Below are 13,795 nucleotides of genomic sequence, written 5' to 3'. Positions count from 1 at the left end.
ACCACGGCCTCACACACTCGTGCACACACACATAAACCACGGCCTCACGTGTTCCTGCACACACACACGCCACAGTCTCACGTGTCCGTGCACATGTGTGCCACGGCCTCAGATGTCTGTGCACACACGCACGCCACGGCCTCAGGCTCTGCTCCATTTCAGCTGCTGCCCTCTGCCAAGTGACCCTCACCAACCCCCTTAGAACGCACCAGCTAACTGGACCCGTCTCCCGTCACAATGATAGGCACTGGAGCACATCACACACACACCGTCCCGTCTGGTGTCAACACTGCTTTATTGGCTCTGCCTCAGAAGCAAGTACACGGCTTGCAGGGAGGCGCAGTCCCAACAGCCCCGGTGTCGGGCACTCAGGCTGTGCCCAAGTCCCATGCCCACCATGGACACAGGCAGTTCACCTGCTGCTGATCCCAGGCAGCTTCCATGTGTGCACCTGCCCAAATCGCCTGTCCTGGTCTCATGCCTCCACTCTGTCAAAACCACATCTGCCTCCTGATTCTTCCATTCCATCCCTCCTACTGTCACACCACTGTCAGCCTCAACTGTCCCCACTCCTGTTATGGCATGAGTGCTGCCCAGGATGGCCTGGGGGCCCCGTAGCCTCCACAGCGCCACCTCAACCCCACTCCCTCCTCACCCCAGAAGGGGGAAGAGACTAAAGCTCAGAAGACTCAGATTCAGAGAGTCACGCCCACAAATAAAGGAAACCCCGGAGGCAGCAGAGACAAGAGCCTCAGAGCAGCCAGGGAGCTCCAGAGTTCGCTCTGCCTCCCACTGCAGCACAGGCCGCGCCCTGCCCTCGGGTGTGCTGGTCCTAGCAGCAGGGGCCAACTCACTTGGTCATCACCATCTCCATGAGCATCTTCAGCGTGGGGTACTCCTCCCAGGCGGCCAGGCCTAGGGAGCAAGGAGACAGCGGGTGGCAGCCAGGACATAGCACTCCCCCCCGGCCACCCACCAGCAGCGAGGGTTCTAGGCCCGAGACCCACCCTCTTCCTGGCTCATCATCCAGTCCCCAGCAAGGCTCTACTCCAGGTCCTGACAAGCAAGACGTCCCAAAAGTAAGAAATGTCCACACTGAGATGACCGTGAGCTGGCCAGTGGCAGCTTACCAATGTTCTCTGGGTTGAACGCAGCAACGACCAGCAGGAGGGGCCAGGCCTTCCAGTAGAGGGTTGAGATGGCAAGGTTCGGAGGCTGATACCTGAAACGCAAAGGCATTGACAGCTCAGTCTCAGCCGTACTAGGGTCAATGACAAGAAATGGGCCGGGCAGGGCAGGAGCAGCACAGAGATGATGCAGTGACTGCCTGACTCAGCTGTTGCTTTAAAGGTGGGAACGTGGGTATCTGTGCCTCACTAACTCTCTCCTCAGAACCGGTCCTCCAGCGACACCTGCGCCCCCAGGCAGTGCACACAGGTAAGCATGGCGCTGCTCAGAGCCCAGCCATAGGGCTCACCACCAAGCCCACCCGCCGGCTCTGAGCTCCGGGCAAGGTCCTTCCTTCTGTAAGCCTCAGTCTGTCACCTACAAAATGCGGGCAATGGGCAAGTAACATATGCTCAGTAAGTGTTAGTTATCATTCTCAACCTTCCATCAGAAACCAGAAAGACCCCAGCATCCACTGATATGTAATTGTAATAATATTTAAAAGTCACATAATGCAATTATAATTACAGTCCTTTCAGATGATGACACAGAACGCAGCTATTAGAAAGAACGAAGGAAATCTGAGATGCTGACCTGAAGAAAGGTGCAAACAGGCTGCTGAGGGAGAAAGATCAAGTTGAGAAGCAGAACACACACTAGCAATCCAAAAAAGAAACAAAGAAATAAACTCCATTTACAACAGAGTCAAAAAGAAAAAATACTTAGGTATAAATTTAACAGAAGAAATGCAAGACTGACTTATCCACTAAAAACTACAAAACATTGTTGAAAATAATTGGAAGATTTAATACTGTTACCATGACGATACTCCCTAAATCGGTCCATATAGTCAATGCAATCCCCATCAAAATCCCAGTTGGCTTTTTTCTGGAAATTGACAAGCTCGCTCTAAAATTCATATGGAAATGCAAGGACCCAGAATAGCCAAAACAATCTTGAAAAAGAACAAAGTTGGAGGACTCACACTTCCCAATTTCAAAACTCAGCACAAACTACAGTAATACAGACACACAGACCAATGGAACAGAAGTCAAAGTCCAGAAAGAAACCCATACATTTATGGTCAACTGATTATTGACAAGGCAGCCAAGACTGTCAATGGGAGAAGGAATAGTCTTTTCAACCAACGGTGCTGGGACAACTGGATATTCACATGAAAAGGAATGAAGTCGGACCCCTACCTCACACCATATACAAAAATAAACTCAATGTGGACAACAGACCTTAACGTTAAGAGCTAAAACTATACAATTCTTAGGAGAAAACACAGGAGTAAATCTTCGTGACATCTGACGGAGCAGTGGTTCCTTAGGTGGGACAGTAAAGCCCGAGCAGGAGAGAGAGAAATCAGACCTCATCAGAAGTAAGATTCTTGTGCTGCCCCTATATCAACAGAACAGAACTGAGAGTCCAGAAACCCACACGCACATGGTTAACTGATCTTCAACAAGGTGCCAACATAAGTCAATGGGAGAAGAAAAGTCTTTCAACAAATGGTGCTGGGACAACTGGACTTCCACATGCAGAAGGATGAACTGGGACACCTGCCACACTCCACACACAAAACCTAACTCAGAATGGATCACATGTAAGAGCTAAAACTACAAAACTCTTAGAAGAGAAAACATAGAAGTAAATCTTCACAGGCAATGGTTTCTTAAATATACCACAAAGCAGAAGACACCACAGAAAAATAGATAAACTGCACTTTACCAAAATTAAAACTTCTTGTGTCTCAGAGGCACTATTAAGATAGTGAAAAGACAACCACAGAATGGAAGAAAATATCTGCAAATCACAGATAAGGGTCTACTATCCAGAACATATAAAGAACTCTTACGATCCAACAGCAAAAATTCGAACAACTCAACTTAAAAATGGGCAAAGGACTCAAACAGACATTTTTCCACAGAACATAAGCACACAAAAAGATGCTCAACGTCATTAGTGATTAGAGGAATGCAAACCAAAACCAAAACGAGATGCTATCTCACGCCCACTAAGATGGCTAAAATAAGAAAGATGGATGACAAGGGCGGGCGAGGATGTGGAGAGACTGGACCCTCGGACACTGCTGTTGGGTATGTGCTTTTGTGCAGCCACTGTGGGGAAGTTTGGCAGTTCCTCAAAAATGTTACCCAGCAATTCCACTCCTCGGCATCCGCTCAAGAGAACTAAACACGTGTGTCTACACAAAAACACGTATGGCCACGTGCACAGCAGCATTAACAGTAGTCGAAAAGTGGAAACAACCTGAACATCCATCAATGGGTGAACGATAAACACGGTGTGTCTGCACAATGGAACGCTATTCAGCCACAAAAAGGAGTGAAGCACTGACACACACTACAATGTGGACGAACCCTGAAAACATGATGCTCAGTGAGAAAAGCCAGACACAAAGACCACATACTGCATGAAATGTCCAAAAAAGTCAAATTTATAGGGACAGGGAGTAGATCAGTGGTTGCTAAGGGCTGTGTGTGGGGCGGCAGGGAGTGGGGGATCGGGGAGTGACAGCTAATGGGTATGTGCTTCTTCTGGGGAGATAAAAATGTTCTAAAATTAGACTGTGGTACTGGTTGCACAATGCTGTAAATATACTGAAAAACACCGAATCACAAACTTTAAACGAGTGAAGCATACATGAATCATATCTCAATAAACTGGTGAAGAAAACTGAGTGTAAACTCATTGCTGTCTACAAAATAAAGCGTGCATGTTAATAAACGTAGGAAAAAAGAAGCTACAAGGTGAAGACAACAGAGGAGTGATTCACTAAAACCCAGATAACGGTGGGAGAAGCAGCCTCGGGTCATTCACTGAGCACAGGCTGGTCTCCCAGGGGTCTGTGGAAGGCCACCAAGAGCTGTCCTGTGGGGAGCCAGGATGGGGCAGTTAGCTCTAGCCGGAGGAGGGAGCAGGAGGCTTGTGGACGGCGAGCCCCAGGGACAGGGGAAGAGGAGGTCGGGTCTGGGGGAAGCTGTGGGGTGCACCCGTCTTACCCTGCGGGGAGCTGGATGTTCTCTGGATGGTGGTAGGTGCAGAGGTTCAGAACGGCATCGATCAGCTGGATCCTCTCCACCTTCAGCACTTCCACATCTACGACACAGGTTTCCAGAAGCCCGTTCAGATTCCCCCAGCGGACATCAAGGCACAGGACTCGGGCCGTGGATATCAGAGAGCAAGAGGGATGGGCCTTGCTCTCCAGAAGTGGAGGGGTGGGGCAGGAGACTGACTCAGGCGCAAGACAGGATGCAGATGAAATGCAACCAGCGTTCCCGAGCAAAGGAGGTATAAGAAGCCAGTGAGCTGGCCTGGGGAAACTGAGGCAAGTTGTTGCTTTGTGGCATTTGAGTAGGGTTTCAGAGACCAAGCAGGACTCAGGGAGAGCAGCACAGCGGAGCACAGGGAAGAGCAGAGACGGGAGGATGCACAGCGTGTCTGGGGCAGAGGCCCCGGTGCAGCCAGGGTGGGAGGAGGGTGGGAGACAGCAAGCCCTGACCACGGGGGCTCGCCCACCATTCTGAGGGGTCAGATCCCAGCCCGTGGCAGGGGGAGACACGCATGTTTCAGAAGCGGGACCGCTCTATTTAACACCACTGTAGCAGTTCCTTAAAGAGTAGGCAGCAGGAGCACCCGCCGCAGTTCAATCCCAGTGAAAGCATGCAAATCCCAGGGTGACCTCCAGAAGTAGCGTAAGAACTGAGCTACCGCCAAGGACACGCGCTGTCCCGTTCCCAGAGCCCGAGACCAGCCGGTACAGCGAGTGGGGGCCACCAGACGGAGCTGAAATCTGGCTGCACTGTCAGAGGCAGGCCCACCAAGCGGAGGCAGGCCCACTGCAGCAGGCCAGAGGGCGTGTGCCCAGACAGCTCCTGCAGGGGTGAGGGGAGCGAAGCCCAGCGGGGAGAGGCTGTCACCTATGCGGGCCAGGACCAAGCCCCAAGGGACACTTACCATCCGCCTGCACGGCCGCAGCTCGCTTCACCAGGTGGTCAGCAAGTTCCATGGCGTCTGCAGGGCCGAGTGGCAGCTCCCGGGACAGCCCGATGACCAGGATGCGCATCAGCGTGTCCTCCAAGATGGGCACCTCGGAGCACAGGCGGAGGAAGAAGCTGTGGGCAGAGCAGGGAGAGGCTGGGCTCCGTGGGGGCCAACCCCAAGCCCACAGGTGACTTCCTACACAAGAGCCACAGGCTGGAGGTGGGGACAGTCCCCTTCCCAAGTGTAGGAAAAGCCCCAGCTCCAAGTCTCATCCCGATAGGGAGGAGGGCAGCTGCCCACCCTCACCCGCAGTCACTTGTTTCCAATGCCTCTGTGGACGAGACTCGGTCATCCCAAGGAGGAACATGAGAAGGTGCCCGGCCCTCAGAGGGCTCAGAGCCAGGGGGCAGATCGGCAAGTCACAGCCTGCCCGACTATGAAATGAAAAGGGCAGAGCTCAGGTGGGTGCGAGATGAGCAAGCTGGACTGGGAGCAGGGACCCAAAGGTGGGTCAGTGGGAGCGAGCCTTCAGAATGCACGGGGCAGGGCAACCGTGGGCTCGGGAAGACGGCCCGACACTGGCTGAGGGAGGAAGGACATGTCTGTGGCAGTTTGGAAGCACGGAGCGGGCAGTGAGTCTGAGAGTCCTGCAGGAACAGGCACTGGCACTGGCTGAACCCCCGCCCCTGGAGGTGACTTGGCAGAGACACCGCACACGCGGGAAGAACAGCACCCAGGGTTTGCGGGTGGACAGGGACGGTGACCACGAAAACTAGATGGTGGTACTGGGCAGGCTCCAGTGGACCCCAGACTCGACCGGTCCTTACAGGAGCAGACGACCCCCACCCCGCACACAGGAGCCAGGTGGCAGGTGTGCTCACTTGCGGTCACTCTCAGGCGGCCAGTTGTCCCACTTGTAGTAGGTCTCCGGCTGCTCTGTGAAAAGTACCTTGTGGAGGCTGCAGGGAGGCAGAGAGGACCATCAGGGTGTGGGGGCCCAGGGGACCCTCTCTACCCTGTTAGCCCCGAGACAGACATACGTCTCCCACAGGCTGGGAAGCTGCGTGCTCAGAGGGAATGCCTAGTTCCTAAGCTCTGAGACTCCCCGTGGCACCTTCCAGAGAGTCTCCAGCAACCCCTCAATAAGATTGGGGGGGCTGACAGACGACAGAGCGGTGTTTACAAACCCCCACCCCAGCCAGACGGGACCCCACCTCCGCCTCCACAAAGGGAAGGCTCTGCCTGAGATGCTGACACCACACAAGGTGATCCTCTGTCACATGGCATGAGGGACCACTGCCCACTGGCACCTCTGGCTCCTAAGAGGCTGGCGTAAGCCGGTGACCACAACCAGGGGCGACAGGCTCCTGCTGGGCAAGCCCTGTCACTCGTCACAAGTCAGCCCAAGGAAGTAGCTGCCTATCTTTCCCCAGAGCTGTCTGGGCAGAACGATGCCGGGGGCCACACCAGTGCACGTAGTCCTTGGGGGCGAGCTTGCTGATGGAGGGGACGACGGTGTGGAGCCACCACACAGCGTCCCGTTGGATGGCGGCGATCTGGTTCTGAAAAGAGCGTAGCACCTCCAGGTCTGAAAGGAACGAGCAGGGTTACCGGTGGGCCACACGGCAGCCTGAGGGGCTCTCAGGGTCAAGTTCGAGGCTGGTGCAGGGAGGGAAGCACTCAGAGCACCCCCATCTCTGCACCATCTACAGATTACAGAGAGACACACACACGGGATGGGGCACGCCAGTGCAGCTGCAACGACACTCTGACAACCCTCACGCAGGCCCAGGAAAGCCCGGGGAACTGACACCCTCCAATTCCAAACGATTTCATTCCAGCCAATCGCTCAAAGAGCCTCTACAGCCAGACCTTCTGGCAGGATTTGAAATGACCCGAAACAGGCTGGTTTAGACACCACCTCCCCTCTTCCCCCTCCAGCCCTTGGCTGAAGGGCCACAGCCTGAAATGCCCCACAACAGGCACCAGAACACAAGTGAGCAAATGATCCAAGCAGAGAATGGGCCCCGGACCTGGAGCTGGTGTTCTCAGCCCAGGTGGGAGAACAGGAAACGGTAGCCTCCAGAAGCTCCCCGAGTCTCTGGCTATGTCGTGGGACTGCCCCTCCCCCGCTCTCTGCTTGGGCCTTGGGGGATGGTCGGCAGCCACGGGAGTACCCACTGCCGCCAGGCCTGGACCCCTGAGCAGAGTCGAGCCTGTCCTGGAACTTACTCTTCTTTTCTCCTTTGTCCCAGGCGATGCCAGCCTCCTTCACCTGCGCCGTGATGCCCAGCATCATGGACACGGCCAGCACGTCTGTGATATGCACCACAAAGCGCTCCTGCAAGCACAGGCCGACATAGGGGGGTTTGCGTTCTGGAGGGGCCTGCACCCGAGGGGCCTTACTCAGGCTTCTTAGCACACAAGCAGCTGGGACAGGAGGACGCCGGGTTCGGAGGGCACCCAGGGACCACCGAGCCAGGAGAGGGCCGGGCAGGAGGTCTTGGCACCAAGAGCTGGTTGGCAGCAAGGCCGGGTCAAGCCACACGAAGGAGGTTCAGCCAACAGAGCTGGACAGAGCCCACGCTCCCGAGAACCGGACCACCACACAGGGCCGTCTGCCAACTTGCCTGCATGGCATTGGAGATCCTCCACAACCGGCCCCAATCGCTCCTTGTCCGTGTTATCTCCCTCCGCACCCTCGCAAACTTGAAACCTCCCCAGAGCAGACCACCTGCCCCTCTGTGCACACACGTCACCTCCTCCCCGCCAACCCCTCAGTTCCCCCAGTGCTGCAGGCTCCGACTCTGCCCCACCTCCACATCCTGGGTGCACCCGGCTACTCCCTCCTCCGTCCTCATGCGGGATGGAGCCTATGCCACCCTCTGGGGCTGGCCACTGCGCACATGGTGCCCCACGTGCTACAAGCCACATGAGAGTGAAGAGAATGCCTGCAGCCCCACCACCAAGGCGAGCGGGGCGGGACAGCTGCACACCTTGAACTCCATGTCCAGGTACTGGGGCTCCTTGCGCTCCTGCATGAGCCCGAGGCAGAAGGCCTGGAAGTTGATCTCGTGCTTGGTCTGTTTGATGATCTCCCGGAGCAGAGCCCGCGAGGCCCGCAGGTAGTCGTCCTTGTTGGTCAGCAGGTCCTGGAACACCATGGCCAGGAACTGGGCGGAGAGACCACACAGCCAGCTGCTGTGACCACGGCTGTCCAGGACCATGCCGTTCAGCAGCCGCTTCTGTCCTGTCACAGGCCCGCCATCAGGCCCTCCCTCGGCCCTACAAGAAGCCTTCCCTGAGCCCTCCCAGGAAAAGGTCCCGCCAACAGCTTTCCTGAAGCACAGCAGGTGCGTCAGCGCACAAGCACACTGCAGCACGGCTCAGAGACCGACCGTTCCCCACGGTGGGTGGGAGCCTGCCCTCTTCCCAGCCCGGCTCTCGGACAGCAGGGGCTGTGTCTCATTTAACTCTCCTGGCAGTTGGCTCGTGGGGAGCTGGTCCTCGATAAACAAGGGCACAGGACAATTAACAGACCCTGCCTGCAGGTGTGCGTGTGCACGCGTGCTCAATTCCAGGCACCTAATCCCCAGGGACAAACAATGGCTCAGCCCCGCCCTACCCCCCACCTCAAACCGGACAATTGACCCACTACCACTTTTCCTAAAATGCTGGGCCACAAGACGCCAGAGGGCTGACCACAAGAACTGGCACCGCGTCTACTTGGGGTTTTACATACAACTAAGCTGCTTGAGAGCCTAGCTAGCGTTAATAACAACAGGAGTGCTGTACTCGGCTCTCTCTTCAAAAGGGACCCTGAATTCAAGGGACTCGTGGCTGGGCCCAATGGCTGAAGGGCCACGGAGGCGTCTGCTTCGTCTGGGAAAGCCCTCGGTCAGGACAGCCAGACCACCTCAGCCTGGAAACCGGAGCCTGCCTTAGGGCTCAGTGCTGCCCCCTCCTGACAATTTTGGTTTTACTTCCCAAAAAAGACGCCACGCGTGGTGACTGCACCCACTGCAGGCGGACCAGAAGCCAAACTCCAGTGTTTCAAAAGTTCACGGGGCACAGTCCCTGTCAGCCCCTTCCACAGCATTCTCCACATGGCTCGGCACCACACCACTCACTTCACCTAAACACCCAGCATTGAGGGTGATGCCACGTGCTCCTCTCTGCCCTGAGCCTGAGTCTGGTGTGGGAGTCCCAGCCCCCCTGAACCAGGGCCCGCCCTCCAGCCCAGGGAGCCCTGGCCCAGTGACCACAGAGCTGCCAGGCTCCCTACCTTTGGCGCCAGCTCCGGGCTGTGCTGCAGCACGGTGTAGAGGGTCTGCATGTTGTTTGGGTTCCGGGCGTTGGAGAGCTCGTTGAAGATCACAAACTTGATGGTGGTGCCCAGGTTGTCCTTGTGCGCGTTCAGCAGCTCCCTGGACACAAGCCAAGCAAACGGGGCGCCTGTGTGGGCTGGGGCCGCCTCCACAGCTGCCCTCCCTCCCTCCTCCCCCATCAACCAGCCGGACCTGACGCAGAGCATGTAGTGGTTGAGGAGAACTTTGGGCTTGAGGCGGATTTTGATCAGGTGGGAAATGACGTCCATGTCCTCAGAGCCATGCGTGTTGCAGTTCATGCAGACGGACATCAGCAGGTCCTGGGCTGGCCTCGTCAGCTGCAGGGAAGGCCAGAGGATGACCCCAGCAGCCTCCCAGCCTCGGGCCGACCGGGTCTGGGCACCGGCACGACCCAGCAGGGTGACCCCCACGTGCACTGCAGGGCGCAGCACCTCCTTGTCCTCACCTTCGGGTTCTGCAGCCACATCTCCAGCTTCTGCACCGTCATCACTCGCACTTCCTTATACCCACAGGTGGAGGTGAGGAGCCGCAGGAGGTTCCGAGAGACGTTATCGATGGGCTGACGCCGATTGAGCTGGTCCCGGAGCATGTCGAGAACATACTCCTCCACGCTCTCCGTGAGCTCGTCATACCTAGGCCAAAGGGGGGAAGGAAGGAAGGAAGGAGAAAGGCAGGCTCTCCTTGTGGGGCCCACCTGTCTGCCTTCCAGCCATTGACAGGGGCCTGTGCCAGCTGGGGGGCCTGTGCTAGCTGGGGGGTCACGCGGCACGCCTACCTGGGCATGAGCTGGCCCTCCTGCTCAGGGCTGAGCTTCTCCTCGGCAATCAGGAGCTCCGTCTGGCTGTCCTCCTCCTCAGTGAGTGAGGGGTGAGGGCTGTTCCCTGCATATAGAGCGCCTCATAGACACACGCACCCACCTGTCCCACGAGCACCCGCCCCCCTATGCTGGGCTCCATGGAGGGAGGAGATGACCCCAGCCTTCCCCGTCATGCTGGAAATCCTGCCCTCTCCCCAGGCCAGCCACCTGGCATCCCTTACCAGCACTGAGATCCCCTCCGCTGCGCCCCACCTCCCCCTGCAAGAGCATGCTCTTGGGTGGCATCTTGGTGTTGAAGGCCGTCTGGATGTTGTCCACGAACGTCTTGCAGTGTGCGCTGTCCACCCAGATCCGCTCCCCCAAGGAATCCTCAATGTACACCTGCACATGACAGAAGCCGTCTTCTGCCTGCCCTCTGCTGTTCGAGGGCTGCTAGCCTGCTCCCCAGCTGGGCCACGGCAGGAGCAAGACAGTGCTTCCCCCGAGGTTCCCAGCTGCCGGGGGCAAAGCTCCTAGGCGGACCTCCCAGGACTCAGTGCAGGAGGGACAAGATGCCCCAGGGCTACCAGATGCACACAAAACACACTGTTTGCCTCTTTTTCCTTATGGGAGTCCAGTGGTTCACCCCCTCCTGTGTTCACTCCAAAGCAGTGACCTCCCCGAGCCTCCCAGGAGAGGTTGACTTGCCTTGACGAAGATCTCAGGCCAGTTCTCGTCCTCCTCGTATGCGGCCATGAGGAGGTTACAAGCCAGGACAGACACCAGGCTGTTCCCCTTGGCCTTGAAGTTGATGGAGGCGTCCCGCCGCAGGAGGCTGCACAGAGCCTGTAGGAGACAGCGCACGTCGCCAGGGGAAGCCTCACCCTGCACAGGGCAGAGCCGTGTGCTTCCAGGGGAGGCTGCCTGGGAGAGAGAAGAGACAGGGCCAAGGGCCACCTCCCTCTGCCCACCCCTTCTCAGGACAAAGGAAGGGGACACTCAGCTCTCACCTCGATGACACCCTCCGTGGCGAAGATGTTGGGCTTGATTTTGGCCAGGTACATGAGGCTCAGGTACAGGGTGCTGTCCGGCTTGGCCCGGGTGACCTTCAGCTGCTTCATGGCCCCGCACAGCACGCCCTCGATCCTGTCGTCATTGCCCTCCAGCTCGGCAGCCTCAATCTCGTCCAGCAGCACTGTGGGCAGCACTGCCGGTGCAGGCAGGACCCGTCAGAGTGGGCAGCCATGAGCAGAGACTGCCCACTGGGCCCCCCAAAGCCATGGGACAACTGGGCAAACCATCAGAAACCCACCAAGCGAGGGTCTCAGGGTTGTGCTGCAGCTGATTGGGCTCCAAGGAGGACAATGCTAACAGGGAGTGGGAGCAGGGCAGGGACTGACGGGCCACACGCAGGACCCAGTCACGCCAGACCTCTCTGCTGAATCCTGCATGGCTACCCTGGAGGTATGTGGTCCCACAGCACGTTTGTTTTTCTACAAATTGGTGAATTTTTTCTTAAGTTTTCAAATGAACTGGTGCGATGCCACTCCATCTCACTTTTCTCTATTTAACTGCTCTGCCCCTTTAGTCGCCCCCCCTCATCCCATTGGGCGTGCCTTCTCTCCCTCTTCCTCCATCTATCTTCCAAGGGCTTCTGTTTTCATAGTCTTTGCAATCAACCAACTGTGGGTCCTGACCCTCCTTCCTGCATTCACTTCCACCCTTCCGTATTCCTCCTTTCCATGTCCTGTGGGTTTCACCTATCTGTCGCCTTCCTCCTTCAGCTGGACGCTCAGCCCGTCAACCTGCCCTAACAGTTGGCACGGGCTTCTCCGAACGCCCCTCTCAGAAGCGCTCAGCAACATCACTCTTGTCTTTGTGTCACACGCTCAGGTCTAGAAGTTTTCTAATTTTCAACATGATCTCCTCTTTCACCCAAAAGTTGTTAGGATTGGGTTTTTAAATATCCAAACATATGCAGAAAGGGTTGTTATCAATTCGTAACATAACTGCACCAAGAACAGGGGATTCAACAATATGTACTGAATGCTTTCTAGGTGCCAGGAACAAGACAAACGGGCAGGATGGATGGACCGGAATGACCAAGATCCTGGCCTTGAAGAGATCCAAACGCCAGACACAGTAATAGCTGAATTCACCCTTTTCTCTGCTGTGCTTAGAAAAACTTGTCAAGTACTTTATCATTTAGACTATGCTTTTCACAGCTGTATTTTGTTTAATTGTCAAACCCCCCTTTACCGGAGGTGATGCTAAAAAAATAACGGAGCACAGCTCGTAACTGAGAGAATCAGGCCCAAGTCAGGACCTCGGTCCCCAGCAGCACTTCCAGTCGTCGCTGGCACTGGCTGCCCAGGGGAAGGCACCGGAACCCAAGGTCTGAGGCCGCTGCTGCCTACTTGTCTCCCAAAACACAGCTCCAGCTGTGTCCTCTGCTCTGCAGGCCCCCAGGTGCCCCACTGCTAACTGCATCCGGCACGAGCATCTTCCCCACTGCCGACCTCAGCTCTCACCAGCACGAGCTCCCAGCCCTCGCCTGGTCCCTGGGCACAGTTCCATTCTCCAGGACACAGGCCAATGCTTAGTGGTTTCTTCTCCAACATCCTGGACTGCCTGTCAAAGTCTCAACCATCCTTTAAGGCCCAAGTTCATATTACAATTCCCTGACGAGCCTTCTCGCTCCCGATGCTGTCACATGAGCACGTACGTGCTCAACACGGGGGACCGGTTTGATGTTTAACAGATCTGCTCTACAGAAGATTGTGGAGCCACGAGAAATAACCCATGGGAAGACGATGCACCAAAGTAGGGGCAATTTAAGATGCACGCAGAGTCAAAAGCTTTCACGTAAACAAAAAAATTACAGATACGTTTTATGTTTTCCTTTAACGTTATTATATTACCTTCCCAGCTAAAAAAAAAAAGGAGAGAGAGAAACTCTTTGTTGTTACTAACTAGGGAGAAAGGATAAACGGAAGCCAACCTCCTCACCCCAGGTAGAGAGAGGAACTTGCTAGAACGCACAGCCCATGGGAACAAGGACCTGGGCTGTCACAGTGACTGTTTATCCCCAGTGCTCAGAGCAGAACCTGTCACAAAGGAGGTGCTCAGTAAACATGTCACACGGACAACTGAACAAAGGAACGACCCGTTCCCAGAGGACAGTTGCTGGCAGGCCACCAAGAGTGCAGCACACACCACTCCTCCCCAAAATGGAGACGACTAAGATCCATCAACACTCTCTAGTGGAAGAAGTGCTGGCCGTGCTTTGTCTGCGTAACTGACAACAAGCCTGAGCATTACTTCATTCCAACCTCACAGGGAAGGCCACCTGGCTCCCTGGAGTGAGGCGCCCAGTGTCGACGCTTGCTCCTGCCACGTACGTGGTGGCAGCACGTTGGGGCCCACACCCCCCGGCACCATCTTCCCCGGGTCACGTTAGTCCCTCCCCCACCCT

The 13,795-nt window shown here is 56.1% G+C and overlaps 1 protein-coding gene across 2 annotated transcripts in view; it reads right to left on the bottom strand.

The window, feature by feature from the left end:
* Positions 1-13,795, bottom strand: part of INTS1 (integrator complex subunit 1) — a 36,826-nt gene that overhangs the window by 21,611 nt on the left and 1,420 nt on the right. The window contains exons 3-17 of one of the 2 annotated variants that reach the window (XM_058569430.1): positions 11,331-11,527; positions 11,029-11,166; positions 10,563-10,722; positions 10,300-10,405; positions 9,970-10,156; positions 9,696-9,841; positions 9,461-9,602; positions 8,172-8,348; positions 7,408-7,516; positions 6,643-6,763; positions 6,057-6,134; positions 5,149-5,306; positions 4,194-4,290; positions 1,131-1,222; positions 855-915 (exon numbers count right to left, since the gene is read on the bottom strand). In XM_058569430.1, the coding sequence (XP_058425413.1) occupies positions 855-915; positions 1,131-1,222; positions 4,194-4,290; positions 5,149-5,306; positions 6,057-6,134; positions 6,643-6,763; positions 7,408-7,516; positions 8,172-8,348; positions 9,461-9,602; positions 9,696-9,841; positions 9,970-10,156; positions 10,300-10,405; positions 10,563-10,722; positions 11,029-11,166; positions 11,331-11,527 (1,969 nt within the window). Of the gene's footprint in view, positions 1-854; positions 916-1,130; positions 1,223-4,193; positions 4,291-5,148; positions 5,307-6,056; positions 6,135-6,642; positions 6,764-7,407; positions 7,517-8,171; positions 8,349-9,460; positions 9,603-9,695; positions 9,842-9,969; positions 10,157-10,293; positions 10,406-10,562; positions 10,723-11,028; positions 11,167-11,330; positions 11,528-13,795 lie in introns of those variants that run through there. The other variant, XM_058569431.1, reaches the window with a different exon arrangement.

Source organism: Diceros bicornis, chromosome 26 (assembly GCF_020826845.1).
Source record: "Diceros bicornis minor isolate mBicDic1 chromosome 26, mDicBic1.mat.cur, whole genome shotgun sequence".
NCBI classification, from domain to species: Eukaryota; Metazoa; Chordata; class Mammalia; order Perissodactyla; family Rhinocerotidae; genus Diceros; species Diceros bicornis.
This window is presented reverse-complemented; position numbering and strand designations above follow the sequence as displayed.